Source organism: Oncorhynchus mykiss, chromosome 30 (genome assembly GCF_013265735.2).
Source record: "Oncorhynchus mykiss isolate Arlee chromosome 30, USDA_OmykA_1.1, whole genome shotgun sequence".
Lineage (NCBI taxonomy): Eukaryota > Metazoa > Chordata > Actinopteri > Salmoniformes > Salmonidae > Oncorhynchus > Oncorhynchus mykiss.
The window spans coordinates 45131127-45148248 of record NC_050570.1 but is presented as its reverse complement, the minus strand read 5'-3'; the positions used below and the strand labels follow the sequence as shown (position 1 = coordinate 45148248).

General features: G+C 43.6%; 1 protein-coding gene across 4 annotated transcripts; it reads right to left on the bottom strand.

Annotated features, from left to right (window-relative positions):
- Positions 1 to 8932: 8932 nt before the first annotated feature.
- On the bottom strand, positions 8933 to 16489 carry LOC110521916 (protein arginine N-methyltransferase 1). 4 transcript variants are annotated; one of them, XM_036968891.1, is made up of 10 exons: positions 16344 to 16489; positions 15168 to 15254; positions 13204 to 13359; positions 12759 to 12822; positions 12506 to 12648; positions 11835 to 11946; positions 11104 to 11219; positions 10825 to 10975; positions 10502 to 10623; positions 8933 to 10288 (listed from the first exon to the last, which is right to left on the bottom strand). In XM_036968891.1, exons 1-10 carry the CDS (start codon positions 16482 to 16484, stop codon positions 10205 to 10207), a joined length of 1176 nt encoding a protein of 391 aa, XP_036824786.1. In that variant the 5' UTR covers positions 16485 to 16489; the 3' UTR covers positions 8933 to 10204. The 4 variants fall into 4 exon arrangements, with proteins under 4 accessions (XP_036824786.1, XP_036824785.1, XP_021455551.2 ...); XM_036968890.1 differs by having other exon boundaries at positions 15168 to 15263; positions 16344 to 16488; XM_021599876.2 differs by having other exon boundaries at positions 11859 to 11946; positions 16344 to 16488.
- Between the last annotated feature and the right edge of the window lie 633 nt (positions 16490 to 17122).

Sequence of the window (17122 nt, the reverse complement as noted above, 5' to 3'; positions counted from 1 at the left end):
TCAGTGCGTCTCTTCGGCCCAGGATATCCTGCGACGGCTCTGCGCACTGTGTCTCCGGTGCGTCTACACAGCCCAGTGCGTTCTGTGCCAGCGCCCCGCATTTGCAGGGCGAAGATAACTATCCAGCTAGGACGGGTTCTGCAGGCTCTACGCTCGAGACCTCCAGTGCGCCTCCACGGCCCAGTGTATCCGGTGCCTCCGCCAAGAACCAAGCCTCCAGTATGTCTCCCCAGCCTGGTGAGTCCTGTGCCTCCTCCCAGAACCAGGAATCCTGTGTGTCTCCCCTGCCTGGTAAGCCCTGTGGCAGCTCCACGCACCAGGCTGCCCATACGTCTCCTCACTCCAGTAATGATCCATGGCACGAAGCCTCCAGTTAAGAGTCATAGCACGAAGGCTCCAACGACGGCCTCCCTTCTGTCATTGTGGGAAGTTGTCTTTGTTAGGGGCCAAATAAAATAAAATAAACGCTCACCACGCTCACCATTCCGACAACGGCCGTGACACTGCCTACATTATTACGCACATTATTTGTGAATTGTGGAAATTAAGATAAGCAAAAGTTCAAAAGTCAGCTTCATTAAATAGTGCCCACCAGTCTTAGTGTCAAAGAGGCGACTCCGTGCAGTGTCTGTTCTTTCGCCCACCTTAATCTTTTATTTTTATTGGCCTGTCTGAGATATGGCTTTTTCTTTGCAACTCTGCCTAGAAGACCAGCATCCCGGCGTCGCCTCTTCACTGCTGACGTTGAGACTGGTGTTTTGCGGGTACTATTTAATGTAATTTTTTTTTATTTGACCCCTTTTTCTCCCCAATTTCGTAGTATCCAATTGTTGTAGTAGCTACTATCTTGTCTCATTGCTACAACTCCCGTACGGGCTCGGGAGAGACGAAGGTTGAATGTCATGCGTCCTCCGATACACAACCCAACCTGCTTCTTAACACAGCGCCGTCCAACCCGGAAGCCAGCCGCACCAATGTGCCGTGCACCCGGCAACCTTGGCTAGCGCGCACTGCGCCCGGCCCGCCACAGGAGTCGCTGGTGCGCGATGAGACAAGGAGATCCCTACCGACCAATCCCTCCCTAACCCGGACGACGCTAGGCCAATTGTGCGTCGCCCCACGGACCTCCCGGTCGCGGCCGGTTACGACAGAGCCTGGGCGCGAACCCAGGGGCTCTGATGGCACAGCTGGCGCTGCAGTACAGCACCCTTAACCACTCACGCCACCCGGGAGGCCGCAAAAAGGTTTTCTAATGATCAACTAGTCTTTTAAAATGACAAACTTGGATTAGCTAACACAAAGTTCCATTGGAACACAGGAGTGATGGTTGCTGATAATGGGTCTCTGTACGCCTATGTAGATATTCCATAAAAAAATCTGCCGTTTCCAGCTACAATAGTCATTTACAACGTTAACCATGTATTTCTAATCAATTTGTTATTTTAATGGGCAAAAAAGTGTTTTTCTTTAAAAAATAAGGACATTTCTAAGGGACCCCAAACATTTGAACGGAAGTGTATGTATTGATAACTATATAAACTCAGCAAAAAACGAAACGTCCCTTTTTCAGGACCCTGTCTTTCAAAGATCATTCATAAAAATCCCAAAACACTGTTTCCAATGCTTGTTCAATGAACCACAAACAATGAATGAACATTCTCCCGTGGAATGTTCGTTAAGACACTAACAGCTTACAAACGGTCGGCAATTAAGGTCACAGTTATGAAAACTTAGGACACTAAAGAGGCCTTTCTACTGACTCTGAAAAACACCAAAAGAAAGATGCCAAGGGTCCCTTTTCATCTGCGTGAACGTGCCTTAGGCATGCTGCAAGGAGGCATGGGGACTGCAGATGTGGCCAGAGCAATAAATTGCAACTGTGAGACGCCTAAGACAGCGGTACAGGGAGACAGGATGGACAGCTGATCGTCCTCGCAGTGGCAGACCGTGTATAACAACAGCTGCACGGGATCGGTAAATCCGAACATCACACCTGCGGGACAGGTACAGGACAGCAACAACAACTGCCCGAGTTACACCAGGAATGCACAATCCCTCCATCAGTGCTCAGACTGTCCGCAATAGGCTGAGAGAGGCTGGACTGAGGGCTTGTAGGCCTGTTGTAAGGCAGGTCCTCACCAGACATCACCGGCAACAAGTCGCGTTTGGGCACAAACCCACCGTCACTGGACCAGACAGGACTGGCAAAAAAATGCTCTTCACTGACGAGTCGCGGTTTTGTCTCTACATGGGTGATGGTCGGATTCGCGTTCATCGTCAAAGGAATGTGTGTTACACCGAGGCCTGTACTCTGGAGCGGGATCGATTTGGAGGTGGAGGGTCCATCATGGTCTGGGGCAGTGTGTCACAGCATCATCGGACTGAGCTTATTGTCATTGTAGGCAATCTCAACGCTGTGCTTTACAGGGAAGACATGTGGTACCCTTCCTGCAGGCTCATCCTGACATGACCCTCCAGCATGACAATGCCACCAGCCATACTGCTCGTTCTGTGCGTGATTTCCTGCAAGACAGGAATGTCAGTGTTCTGCCATGGCCAGCGAAGAGCCCGGACCTCAATCCCATTGAGCACGTCTGGGACCTGTTGGATTGGAGGGTGAGGGCTAGGACCATTCCCCCCAGAAATGTCCGGGAACTTGCAGGTGCCTTGATGAAAGAGTGGGGTAACATCTCACAGCAAGAACTAGCAAATCTGGTGCAGTCCATGAGGAGGAGATGCACTGCAGTACTTAATGCAGCTGGTGGCCACACCAGATACTGACTGTTACTTTTGATTTTGACCCCTCTTTGTTCAGGGACATATTATTCCATTTATGTTAGTCACATGTCTGTGGAACTTGCTCAGTTTATGTCTCAGTTGTTGAATCTTATGTTCATACAAACATTTACACATGTTAAGTTTGCTGAAAATAAACACAGTTGACAGTGAGAGGATATTTCTTTTTTTGCTGAGTTCATAATACAAATCGAGGTGAGGGCGTTGGAAATGCTTTTGGCGGTTAATCTTCTTCTGTTCTGTGGGTGGCACTGTGTGCTCTTTTCGAAGTTTGGGTCCCGGTGTCTCGGGGGCCCTGGGACCTCATGGCTTGGTTTTTGCTCTGACATGTGTCTGCCTTTCCAAATCATGCCCAATCAATTGAATGTACCACAGGTACCACTCAAATCAAGTTGTAGAAACATTTCAAGGATGATCAATGGAAACAGGATGCAATTGAGCTCAATTTCGAGTCTCATAGCAAGGGTCTGAATACTTATGTAAGTAAGGTATTTAAAAAATATTTAAAAAGTTATACATTAGCAAAAATTCTAAAAACTGTTTTTGCTTTGTCATTATGGGGTGTTGTGTGTAGATTGATGAGGAACATTATTTCATCAATTTTAGGATAAGGCTGTAACGTAATAAAATGTGTAAAAAGTCAAGGGGTCTGAATACTTTCCGAATGCTCTTTAAATGGAGGCTTAAATATCCAGGCCTAGTGAGATATACATGGCAGAGGCTCAATCAAGCTAGTCATCTTGACTACTTTCTTATGTCATTCTCGCTGGTATAAAAAGTTTAAAATGTGTTGATAGGGGACAGAATGTGGTCAGACCATCAAATAATTGACATATATATTACTCTTACAGAATTTCCACGTATGCAAGGATATTGGAAATTGAATCAGCCTATTGGATGATCATTTGTTTTTAACTAGGGCATAAGAATTTATAAAGGACATAACATGGGTACAGCAGATCCCCTTATTGTATGAATGTGCCTTTAGAGGCCATGCAATTCAGCACTCATCTCTAAAACAAAAGCAATTTAGGTCAAAAGAGTCCATATTAACAAAGCAAATGGAAGGACTAATAGTACAGATAGATAGCAATAAAAACTGTACCATAGAGGCACATAATAAGTTAGAGGAAAAACAAAATAAAAAAATAGAGCAAACTGGATGGAATATGGGGGAAAATGCACCAAATTATTTAGAAATGCCACCAAAAATAATTTACTGAAACTTGTGACAATGATGGAGTCACCCATGATTCACCAAACAATATTTTGAAAGAGGAAGCAAGTAGTTTAAGCACATTTTAATTTCAGTCTCCTCCATCTCCAGATAATTGTATGGATTTTTTTCTATTAATTATGTAAAATTAACTAACTAATTATCGCATGTGAATCCCAAATTACAGTGGAGGAACTTCTTGATGCAATTAAAGCCTTTAAGTCAGTGAAAACTCCAGAGTTGGATGGCATACCAGTGGAAGTATACCAAACCTTTTTTGATGCACTCAGAGGACCGTTATTAGCATGTTTTAACCACTCCTACACACATGGTAGATTATTAGTTACTCAACAAGAAGGTCTGATTTCATTATTACTGAAACATGATCCAAGTTCTAAATATAAAGACCCTGTCCATTAAAATAAATTGGAGACCCCTTACACTGCACTTTTGTGATGCAAAAATTCTAGCAAAATGTATAGCGCATGGAATTAAAAAGGTAATGTCTGATATTGGGAATTGCTTTAATTAACCTGCAGGTTTTTTTTCTTCTTGTTCTTTCCACTGCCGAATGTAAGAGTATCGTGATGTTTTTCAGCTGTAGGGACTGGGAGACTAGTCAGGATTGAGGGAAAGATGAACGGAGCAAAGTACAGAGAGATCCTTGATGGAAACCTGCTCCAGAGCACCTCAGACTGGGGCAAAGGTTCACCTTCCAACAGGACAACGTCCTTAATCAAACAGCCAAGACAACACAGGAGTGGCTTCGGAACAAGTCTCTGAATGTTCTTGAGTGGCCCAGCCAGAGCACGGACTTGAACAGGTGTACCAAGATTGTAAGGTGATACCCAAGAAGACTCGAGGCTGTAATCGCTGACAAAGGTGCTTCAACAAAGAATTGTATGTATATTGATGAGGGGAAAAAACAATTGTAGACATTTTAGAATAAGGCCATTACGTAAGGGGTCAGAATACATTCCAAATGCAGTGTATAGTGAATTTACAACGTAGCTTATTTGATTCCTTTACTATGTCACTTTGATTACTATGTCACTTTTGTTGTCATTTGACTGTGAGAAGCCTGTCAATTAAACATTTAATTTGACAGGATTTAGTTCTTATTATATCACTTTAGTGTACTGAGAACCAAAACCAAATCACATTTACATTTTTATTGACATAATTATCACACAGTGAAATGGCAACAAAAGTAACATAGTAATCAAAGTGACATAGGTTTCCACCGGAGATATCTCTTGTTTCCACTAGTTTCCAAAGCCATGAAGCCGAAAGAAGGTTAGGGTTAGCAGTGTGGTTAAAGCTAGGGTTAAGATTAGGTTTTAAGAAGAGAAATTATAGAAATGGTCAGGTTTATGAAGCTAGTGATGACCATTCTTTTTGTCTACATGATAAAATCGGGGAGGGGACTGTGTATCTGTCTCTGTCCGTGCGTACCAGGGGAGATCGACCGCTTGCACTCATTGGAGCCGGGGAAGTTCATAACCGACCAAGGTACTGCAGGCATTGTTAGCAAAAAACAGGATCCCCCATTATAGCGAATGGAAATAAAAATGAAAATAATTCATAGACAATCATGATACCAATAATTGCTTCTCCACAAGTAATTTTGTGGAATAGTAGTTGAACTGTTGTGATACTCTGAATGACTTGTGGTTATTTCGATGCACACACACAACATTCAATTCGTGTTACTGCCCACAATAAAAAGTATTCAGAAAACATGCCTCTTCTCTCTTCGGACAGCGATAACACTCTGACCTGAGTGGGCGGGTGCAGTGTCCAGACACGCTTTTCCAAGCACTCTGATTGGTTGGGAATGGCATGAGTGACAACTAAGTTAGACTGAGAAGACAAATGAACAGGATTTAAGGGAAACTAAGTAGACTGTGAGGGGATGTTGGGTAGAGAGGTGGGGAGCAGGACGGCCTTTTTTTACAAAAGCACAAAGTAAGCTCCACTCACAATAGTATACCTGATGCACTATGTAAAACTCCTTAACTATAGCAGTCTGTATGTGTGATGACATAGCAGATTATCCCAGACAACTGGTTGGATTGGATTTTGTGTACTCGAAGGATGCACCTATCAAGCTTTTAAGTGGCCACATTTTGGGGATGACCAAATACAATAAGGTTTTGCATAAACAACACATTTTCATTTTTCAGTTGTTAGATTACAAAACAATAACTTTTTCATAGCATGTTTGGCACATTGGTCTTCACATTTTTTTTATTAACTTCTATGGTAAATTCAACATCAAGACAAAACTTAAAGCTTATGACTCAAAACTGAGAAAATCAGTACATGTCCAGAGTGAATACATGTTTATTAATGTACAGTACCAGTAAAAACATTGGACACACCTACTCATTCAAGGGTTTTTCTTCCTTTTTACTATTTTCTACATTGTAGAATAATAGTGAAGACATCAAAACTATGATATAACACTTATGGAATCATGTAGTAACCGAAAAAGTGTTAAACAAATAAAAATATATTTTAGATTCTTCAAAGTAGCCACCCTTTGCCTTGATGACAGCTGTGCACACTCTTGGCAGTCTCTCAACCAGCTTCACTAGGAATGCTTTTCCAACAGGCTTGAAGGAGCTCCCACATATGCTGAGCACTTGTTGGGCGACTTTTCGTTCACTCTGCGGTCCAACTCATCTCTAACCATCTCAATTGGATTGAGGTTGGTTGACTGTGGAGGCCAGGTCATCTGATGCACCCTCCATCACTCTCATTGGTCAAATAGCCCTTACACCGCCTGGAGGTGTATTTTGGGTCATTGTCCTGTTGAAAAACAAATGACAGTCCCACTAAGCGCCAACCAGATGGGATGGCGTATCGCTGCAGAATGCTATGGTAGCCATGCTGGTTAAGTGTGCCTTTAATTCTAAATATATATACCACAGACAGTGTCACAAGCAAAGCACCCCCACACCTCCTCCTCCATGCTTCACGGTGGGAACCACCCATGCAGAGATCATCCGTTCACCTGCTCTGCGTCTCACAAAGACACAGCGGTTGGAACCAAAAATAAACAAATTTGGACTCATCAGACAAAAAATTCCACTGGTCTAATGTCCACAGGTAATGTTTTTTGGCCCAAGCAAGTCTCTTCTTCTAATTGGTGTCCTTCAGTAGTGGTTTCTTTGCAGCAATTCGATCATGAAGGCCTGATTCAAATCAAATCAAATCTTATTGGTCACATACACATGGTTAGCAGATGTTATTACGAGTGTAGCAAAATGCTTGTGCTTCTAGTTCCGACAGTGCAGAAATATCTAACAAGTAAACTAACAATTCCACAACACCTACCTAATATGCACAAACATAAGTAAAGGAATGGAATAAGAATATATACATATAAATATTTGGATGAGCAATGACCGAGCAGCATAGGCAGATGCAATATATGGTATAAAATACAGTTTATACATTATATGAGTAATGCAAGATGTGTAAACATTATTAAAGTGTCATTATTAAAGTGACTAGTGATCCATTTATTAAAGTGGCCAATGATTTCAAGTCTATGTAGGCAGCAGTCTCACTGTGTTAGTGATGGCTGTTAAACAGTCTGATGGCCTTGAGAAGCAATTTATCAGTCTCTCAGTCCCAGATTTGATGCACATGTACTGACCCCGCCTTCTGGATGGTAGCGGGGTGAACAGGCAGTGCGGGTGGTTGTTGTCCTTGATGATCTTTTTGACCTTCCTGTGACATTGGGTGGTGTAGGTGTCCTGGAGGGCAGGTAGTATGCACCCGGTGATGCGTTGTGCAGACCCCCCTCTGGAGAGCCCTGTGGCTATGGGCGGTGCAGTTACCGTACCAGGCGGTGATGCAGCTCGACAGGATACTCTCAATTGTGCATCTGTAAAAGTTTGTGAGGGTTTTAGGTGACATGCCAAATTTCTTCAGCCTCCTGAGGTAGAAGAGACGCTGTTGCGCCTTCACCACACTGTCTGTGTGGGTGGACCATTTCAGTTTGTCTGTGATTTGTACGCTGAGGAACTTCAAACTTTCCACCTTCTCCACTGCTGTCCCTTAGATGTGGATGGGGGGTGCTCCCTCTGCTGTTTCCTGAAGTCCACGATCATCTCCTTTGCTTTGTTGATGTTGAATGAGAGGATGTTTTCCTGACAACACACTCCGAGTGCCCTCATCTTCTCCCTATAGGCTATCTCGTCGTTGTGGGTAATCAAACCTACTACTGTTGTGTCGTCTGCAAACTTGATGATTGCGTGGGAGGTGTGTATGGCCATGCAGTCATGGGTGAACAGGGAGTACAGGAGGGGGCTGAGCATGCACCCTTGAGGAGCATTGTTTGAGGATCAGCGAAGTGGAAATGCTGTTTCCAACCTTCACCACCTGGGGACGGCCTGTCAGGACCCAATTGCACAGGGCGGGGTTGAGACCCAGGGCCGCAAGCTTATTGATGAGCTTGGAGGGTACTATGGTGTTGAATGCTGAGCTGTAGTCAATGAACAGCATTCTTACATAGGTATATCTCTTGTCCAGGTGGGATAGGGCAGTGTGTAGTGTGATGGCGATTGCATGCCTGTGGACCTATTGGGGCGGTACGCAAATTGAAGTGGGTCTAGGGTGACAGAAGTGATATGATCCTTGACACCCACTGCTTAAAAGACTGTTGCATGTTGACACAAACCTGACCCGATTTATTTTCGAACAGTCCCCACTGTTTTGATGACAAATGGACTCTGATAAGCCAAGTAGTTTAATAAGGGAGTACACAAATCCTGACAGGTTTAAGCAACACTGGCCATGTGTCCTCTATTTATGAATGGTTTCTTCAGAGCCAACCCTATTCCAATTGCCATAAAGACATGAGCCAATACAAATATTCTGAAACAGAAGTTACAAAAAAAGACATGACAGTTTCCCATTTCACTTTATTAAAAAAAAAAGATAAATAAAATTTAAAAGTATGTTGGGTCCGCACTCAAGCTGCATGAAGCAGCAAGGCCAAAAAAGACATAACATGAAACAGTCCGGTCTGACCCATGTCCACCCTGCATAGCCAACTGGTAATAACCAATCTCAGAGGTAGACATCTGCCACTCCTGGCTGGCGGCCTGGCTATATTGGCACACGTTTCAGATTTAAGTGCTGCACTTTGCGCTAGAGGGCAAACAAGGGTCCCTGGGTTCGGCTAAACCAATGCTACGGAATCCAGGCGATGACAACAGGGTAGAGGAATCTCGTTTACTCCTGCACTGGGAAGAGTGGACGCTTTGCTGTGGTCCCAATAAACCAGCCATCCAGGTCTAGCACTAAGGTACACAGGGCTAAACTCCTCTAATCAAAACACACTTATTTGCTTTTCTTAGTAGGGGGGTTCTTATGAATTCTGATTGCTAGAACAGGTTCAGCAAAGACCAATCTGAAAGAGGGGGAAATTATAACGGATTCATGGTTAGACTACATCACCCCCACCTGCTGGATGAGAACAAACCGCTTACGGTCAGTCTTGTGCAAGATCATCAGCACAGACCTACCCAATCAGACATGATGATCCATGGGGCCACTCAGCTCATCTTGAGGCAGGCTCCATGTCATGATAGTCATATCACAGCTACAATTGTAATTGGATTTCCTCCAATTACTCTCAATCTGAATTTTTAAATACACCAATGGCTGATTTACATCCCCCCAATAGACAATCTAATTGGCTGGTGGGGGGACAGAATCCAGTCACAGGAGGCACTTCTTATGAAAATGGGGGGGGGGGCTCTGCCAAGTCAACAAGATCCAGGACTTTAAAAAAAAAAAAAAGAGAAAAAAAAAGGCCAAAATAACTGAACAATAACACTATGTACAGGCAGGTGAGGGGGTCAGCGTGTGTGTACACTTCGAGTTTAAGCACAGGCTAAGATCGAGCTGAACGTAAAGACATAAGCACATGTAAAAAAAACTATTTCAGTGACTATTGCACAATGAGTCGCCATGTCTTTCCACTGGTTGTTTTAAACCTCAGAACATCTGATTAAACGTTACAAGAAAGCAAAACAGAATATTTCAAATATTGCTTAAGAGTACTAGTTTTGGAGGATGAGAATTAAGTGATCATAGACACACACTGACCGCTGCTCTTCCTTCAGCACTCCCCCTTTCACAAAACACACAAGGTGTGGGAGAAGGGGGCACCTAACGCATTCTGTACTCTGAGGTCTTGGACACCTCACAGAGCTGACCCTTGAAGTCTATGTCAACTGTGAAGTCGAGGTCCCTCTGCAAGCAAAACATACAGAAACAGGTTAAAAGAGTGGGCACTGGATAAGCTCCCAGCTTTAAACCACAGAAGATTAATCATTTCTAGTTTTGGAAAATTATACCCAGGAAAAGCGTAAACAGCCTTATAAGACCGTCAAACCAACGGAAGGCAAAAAAGAGACTACAAAGGCATCCCAACAAACTAAGACTGGGAGGTTTTTCCTCTCTTACGTTGTTTTTGACATTGGGCTTCATGTTGATGTTGCCGAAAATCTCCTCTCCAGTCTTCACAGTCAGATAGTCGTCAAGGTAGAATACAGTCTGCTTCCAGTGGGTGTAGGGGGACTCTGGACCTGGGGAGAGGAGAAACAGGTCTAATATGACTTCACGCAACAGAAAAAAAATATAGCCCTTAAGAGTCAAATGTATTCTCGCAATTATTAAAGACTACTTGTGTGCTGTCATTTACCATAGACTTAAATTTACGAGGATTCAGTGAACAAGTCTATTATTGTAGTGCAGACTGTTTACGGGGGGGGGGGCTAAAGACTCACTGGTGGAGAAGCCCGTCCTCTTGTGACAGCGAGTGAACTCGATGTTGAAGTAGGTGACGAGGGCGTGAATGTAATCATTCCTCTTCACCTGCAGGCAGAAGGGCGAGGTGAAGGACAGGTCGTCGATCTTCACTGTGTAGATGTCCACCTCCTGGGGACAATGTAGGGAGGGGGGAGACCCAGATGACAAGGCAAAATCCTCTGTTTGAACTGGAGATATGGTGCCAATACAAAGTCACAGAACTATATTGGGGAGGCTGCTGAGTGTGATTGACTCACCTTGATGAGGCAGGCGCTGCTGACCAGCTGTTTGGGGTCCACCACGTCCACTAGGGGCTCCTTGATGGCCACCTCCTTGATGCAGGACATATCGAAGCCGTACACGTTCTCCCACCCTGTTACAGAGAAGAAATAGGGGGTTACCACCACAACTGGGCAGACGGCGAGTTTAGAAAGTAACTTTATTAAATTGTCATCCAGGCATTGCTCTTTGAAGGAAAAGGAAAGCTTTGCTAGGTCTAGAAATGCACACTTAAGTCCAGACTAGTTAGCTAGCTAGATCAGCATTATGGCTAACTATTACAGGGGTGGCAGGTAGCCTAGCAGTAAGGATTGCTGGTATCAAATCAGACACCATTGCGCAAGGCACTTAACTCCCCAGGCACCCAGTGTGGCATCTCACCGCACCTCTCCAAAACACGCGCATGTATCTTTCGGAGGGGTTAAGTTAAAAGGGAGTTACATTTTGGTTGGACCTTGCGTGTAATTGACAAATAGTGATCTTAATACAAACACAGAACAAGTAAATGTTATTTCCCAAATTGCTGATGAGTCAGTAAAAGTAGCTTTTGGCTCCAATGACAGACTTGAGAGTTAGCTGAATCTGTTCAACAAGGGCCATGACAGTCCTTGACCACAGAATCCAATCTGACACTCAAAGTCCCCTGACTAGCTCCTCTCCAACCAAAAACATGGGTACAACGCTGGCCAAATCACACCAACTACATTACCCCAAAATTTAGAGGAATTCTCACAGTGGATTTTATAGTCCTTGTACTGCCTGTCCTCAATGGCTGTGACATACAGGGTAGCCCTGTCTGGGAAAATCAGGCCCTCTGGTTTCTGGGAGACAAAGGGAGAGGGAAAAAGAACATGGCAGGTTAATACACTTAGGAATGACAGATTAGCAGGCTATTCAGAGGCCTGACATTTTGTTGCAGCTGTGTGGAATCATGGCACAATGACTGCTGGTGGTATGCATGCATCAGTCTGCAAGGGGAGTTGAGCCCCCAAAAGAGGGAAGCCAACTCCAGACAAAGTCTAACACTGATCTAAAACACTTCACAATTGCATAATTTGATCAGATTGAATATTGTTACAGGACAAACACTTATACATGGTATGGACAACATTTGAGTTTACACCAGTGCAAAAGCTGAAATGTTCCCAATAAGTCACCCCAGCATGGCGCTGGCGAGATCCACTGGAATTAGTTTTACTTTATGGCCAATTCCACAGCAAGTCAGGAACTGAATCTCCTAAAAGCCTTGGTATATGGCCAAACAGAGTTGAACACTTGTCCCTGAAAATTTCAGTATAGGGAAAGATGGCAATTAAGACATTCAAACAAACATAAGTCCATTCCATCATGTACTAATTAAATATATGGACAGGAACATACCAGCCACTTGTCCCTGGCGTAGATGACAGTGTTGAGCATGGACTCGTAGAAGAGGCAGTAGCCCATCCACTCAGAGATGATGATGTCCACTCCCTCTACAGGAAGGTCCACCTCCTCCACCTTCCCCTTGATGATGGTCACAACTGAAGGAGAAGGAGTTACAACTAAATAGCCACAACATTGTTTCAAGCCAGGTTGAAGCACTGTGAAGGATAGGTGTGACTGAAGAGGCAGGGGAAAAGTACTGACTTACTGTGGTCCATTTTGTTGGCCTTGACGATCTTCACGGCATAGTCAGAAATACTGCTGCACTCAATCTGAAAGCACAGAAGCGAGGGTTAGACAGCAGGCCTTTGGGTGTCTCAAGTAATGACAACTAACCAGAACCATGGTATCCTTTAGTGCACCAATCAAAGGAATTGAAGTCCACTTGGAATTTGTGGGCTTTCTATGTTCATTATGATTAAGCAAATAAAACAGGGCTAGATGCAAAGCAGTCCCATCTGTGCTAGATTAAGAACAGGTGTGCCTTACACAATATGGTATGACAATGGGGACATGTCACACATAGCATATAGAATGGTGAAGCTGTATCACAAGTTCTAAACATACTACAGACTATTGACAATGCATGGTAGTAAATGAGGTGTGTGTGTATGAGTCTCTTCTCCATATGCAAACAAGGTGGGGATACTTACGCCTATGACCTTCTTGGCACCAGCTTTGGCTGCAAACATGCAGAGGATTCCAGTCCCACTGCCCACGTCCAACACCACCTTGTCCTTGAACAGGTGCTTGTTGTGGAACATTGAGTTCCGGTAGGTCAGGGTGCGCACCTCATCTTTCAGCATCTCCTACAGAGCAGGACATGAGGAACATTAGTTAAGGCAACACTTACCAGGTGAGTCATTCCAACTGGGATGTATACATGACCGAACATTTGACAAATGTACTACCCATCAAAGACTATTATTAGCCCCATTGTATTTTGGTACAGATATGCTGACCACAATTCAGTATAAGGCAGTGTGACAGGAGTCTCCACATTTCAACCATTTTGGTTGTGGTACCAATTCTCACCAAATAAACATTTACATTTGAAGTCGGCAGTTTACATACACTTTAGTCAAATACATTTCAACTCAGTTTCACAATTCCTGACATTTAATTATAGTAAAAAATATATATTTAAAAATCCCTGTTTTAGGTCAGTTAGGATCACCACTTAATCTTAAGAATGTGAAATGTCAATAATAGGAGAGAATGATTTATTTCAGCTTTAGTTTCTTTCATCACATTACCAGTGGGGCATAAGTTCACACTCAATTAGTATTTGGTAGCATTGCCTTTACATTGTTTAACTTGGGTCAAACTTGTCAGGTAGCCTTCCACAAGCTTCCCACAATAAGTTGGGTGAATTTTTGCCCATTCCTCCTGACAGAGCTGGTGTAACCGAGTCAGGTTTGTAGGACTCCTTGCTCGCACACGCTTTTTCAGTTCTGACCACAAATGTTCTATAGGATTGAGGTCAGGGCTGTGTGATGGCCACTCCAATACCTTGACTTTGTCTTTAAGCCATTTTGAAGTATGAAGAGAAGTAATGCTTGGAGTCATTTTCCATTTAGAAGACCCATTTGCGACTATAACTGATGTCTTGAGATGTTGCTTCAATATATGTACCAATTTCCTTCCCCATGATGCCATCTATTTTGTGAAGTGCACCAGTCCCTCCTGCAGCACAGCACCCCCGTGCTTCACGGTTCGGATGGTGTTGCAAGGCTCCCCTTTTTCCTCCAAGCATAACGATGGTCATTATGGCCAAAAAGCTCTATTTGTTTCATCAGACCAGAGGACATTTCTCCAAAAAGTACAATCTTTGTCCCCATGTGCAGTTGAAAACCGTAGTCTGGCTTTTTCATGGCAGTTTTGGAGCAGTGGCTTCTTCCTTGCTGAGCGACCTTTCAGGTTATGTCAATATAGGCCTGGTTTTACTGTGGATATAGATACTTTTGTACCCGTTTCCTCCAGCATCTTCACAAGGTGCTTTTTTGTTGTTTTGTGATTGATTTGTACTTTCCGTACCAAAGTACGTTCACCTCCAGGATACAGAACTTGTCTCCTTCCTGAGTGGTATGACGGCTGTGTGGTTCCATGGTGTTTATACTTGCGTATTATTGTTTGTACAGATGAACGTGGTACCTTCAGGCGTTTGGAAATTGCTCCCAAGGATGAACTAGACTTGGAAGTCTTGGCAGATTTTTTTAATGTTCTCATAATGTCAAGAAAAGTGGCACTGAGTTTGAAGGTAGGCTTTGAAACATCCACAGGTACACCTCCAATTGACTCAAATGATGTCAATTAGCCTATCAGAAACTTCCAGAAAATGTCATGCTTTGGAATTTCCCAAGCTGTTTAAAGGCACAGTCAACTTAGTTTATGTAAACTTCTGACCCACTGGAATTGTGATATAGTGAATTAATCTGTCTGTTAACAGTTGTTGGAAAAATGACTCATGCACATAGATGTCTCATTAACTGCAAGTCGGTTAGGACATTTGTGGAGTGGTTGAAAAACGAGTTAATGACTCCAACCTTGGTGTATGTAAATTGCTGACTTCAACTGTAAATGTATAACTACTACCATTTTTTCCAAATATACCTACCTCATGTATACCGAAGTGGGCGTATGAGTCAAAGTAATAGTCCTTAGAAGTCATGTCTTCTGCTGCTGGCTTGGCCGAGCTCTCCCCCTGAGAAATCTCACCAAAAGAGATAACAGTCACAACCAGCACCAGACTGGCAACAATGAACATGTATGAAGGTTCTCCATCCAAACCATTTACAGCCAGGCAGAACATGCTGATAAAATAACTATTGAACAGATTTGAAGTGTGTGTTCATTTCTTTAAGTAGCTAAAAACTTAACATTTAATGTTCATAGGACAATACTTCCAACTTTTTAGTTACATTTGGGAGTACGGGAGTGCGGTGTTAAATTCACGTAGTTGTAGTTAAGCCCAAGTTCAGTGTAGTGCATTAAGCTTTCCTTTTCTCCGAGCACAAAGGGAGAGAGAAAGCACATGGTGATTTAGGCCTTCACTGACAGATGTGAAGTTGGGACAGCAAATAAACGTAGAAAACCATTAGTTAACCGAATGGTGCGCGCTGAACATAAGAACGTTACTTGCGAGCTCCCCTAATGAACATGTGCCATGCCTTATTCAAGGAACATAGTTATCTAGCTAAAATAGTGGCGTCTAAATCCTCCCGGGCTGCCGGTTAGGTTAACGTAAGTAGCACAACTTAGAGCTAACACCAATGTCTAACAATTATTAAATTGATTTAGTTATCGACACTTACTTGATGGATTAAAACTGAACTTGGCCTACATAAATCAAATGCCGGCACAGTGCCAGATGTGCCTTGTGAAATGCTAGTTAGCATTACCAACCTGGCACCCATGCGGGCTCTCCCCGAAGCACGAGCTAACGATGGCTTGATAATGATTAGATCACAACATACATATGTCATTACTAATCAATTTCCCAATTGCATTCATAATTCAGTAACTATAATTACATGACAACCGCGTATACACAGTAAGAGTTTGCTGTGCTAGCAAACGTGGCGACAAATGAATGAGCCTACGTTATGTGGTGCCTGGCTAAAATGGATGCTTTGCTAGTGAAGTGCGTGTGTTCTCTGAACTAGCAGGCTCCGCGGCCTACGGTGCCATTGGACATATAGTTACTTTTGCTTAGTGAAAATACTTGCATTTTAACCTACAGAAACAAATTATATGTTGTTTAAAGTGCATTCGACCACACCGCTGCGCTTACCTCCATTCTATCTGTTGTCTCCGCCATTTCAATTCCGTGTGGTCCTGGACGCAGACTCATAGTGGTATTAAAACGCACAGCTTTGAGCCCCCACCCTTTGACGCAAAATACAGTTCGTAATTGGATCCGTGTTGCAGGCATCTCCCAAACGACAGCCCCAGTTTTGCATAAAGATTTATCATTGGTTCACAATTTCACCTCGAATCAAATCAAATCAAATTGTATTAGTCACATGCGGCGAATGCAACAGGTGTAGTAGACCTTACAGTGAAATGCTTACTTACGAGCCCCTAACCTACAGTGCAGTTTCAAGAAATACGGATAAGAATAACATATACAAGCAACAAGTATTTAAAGATGAGCGGTAAAAAATATATATATACAGGGGGGTGCTGGTACAGAGTCTGTTAGTTGAGGCAGTATGTACATGTAGGTAGAGTTAATTAAAGTGACTATGCATAGATGACAACAGAGAGTGGCAGTGGTATGGAGAAGGGAGGGGGGGGGTGGGGCAATGTCTGACTAGATGTTCAGGAGTCTTATGGCTTGGGGTAGAAGTTGTTTAGAAGCCTCTTGGACCTAGACTTGGCACTCCGGTACCGCTTGCCGTGTGATAGCAGCAAGAACAGTCTATGACTAGGGTGGCTGGAGTCTTTGAACATTTTTAGGGCATTCCTCTGACACCGCCTGGTATAGAGGTCCTGGATGGCAGGAAGCTTGGCCACAGTGATGTACTGGGCCATTCGCACTACCCTCTGTAGTGCCTTGCGGCCGAGCAG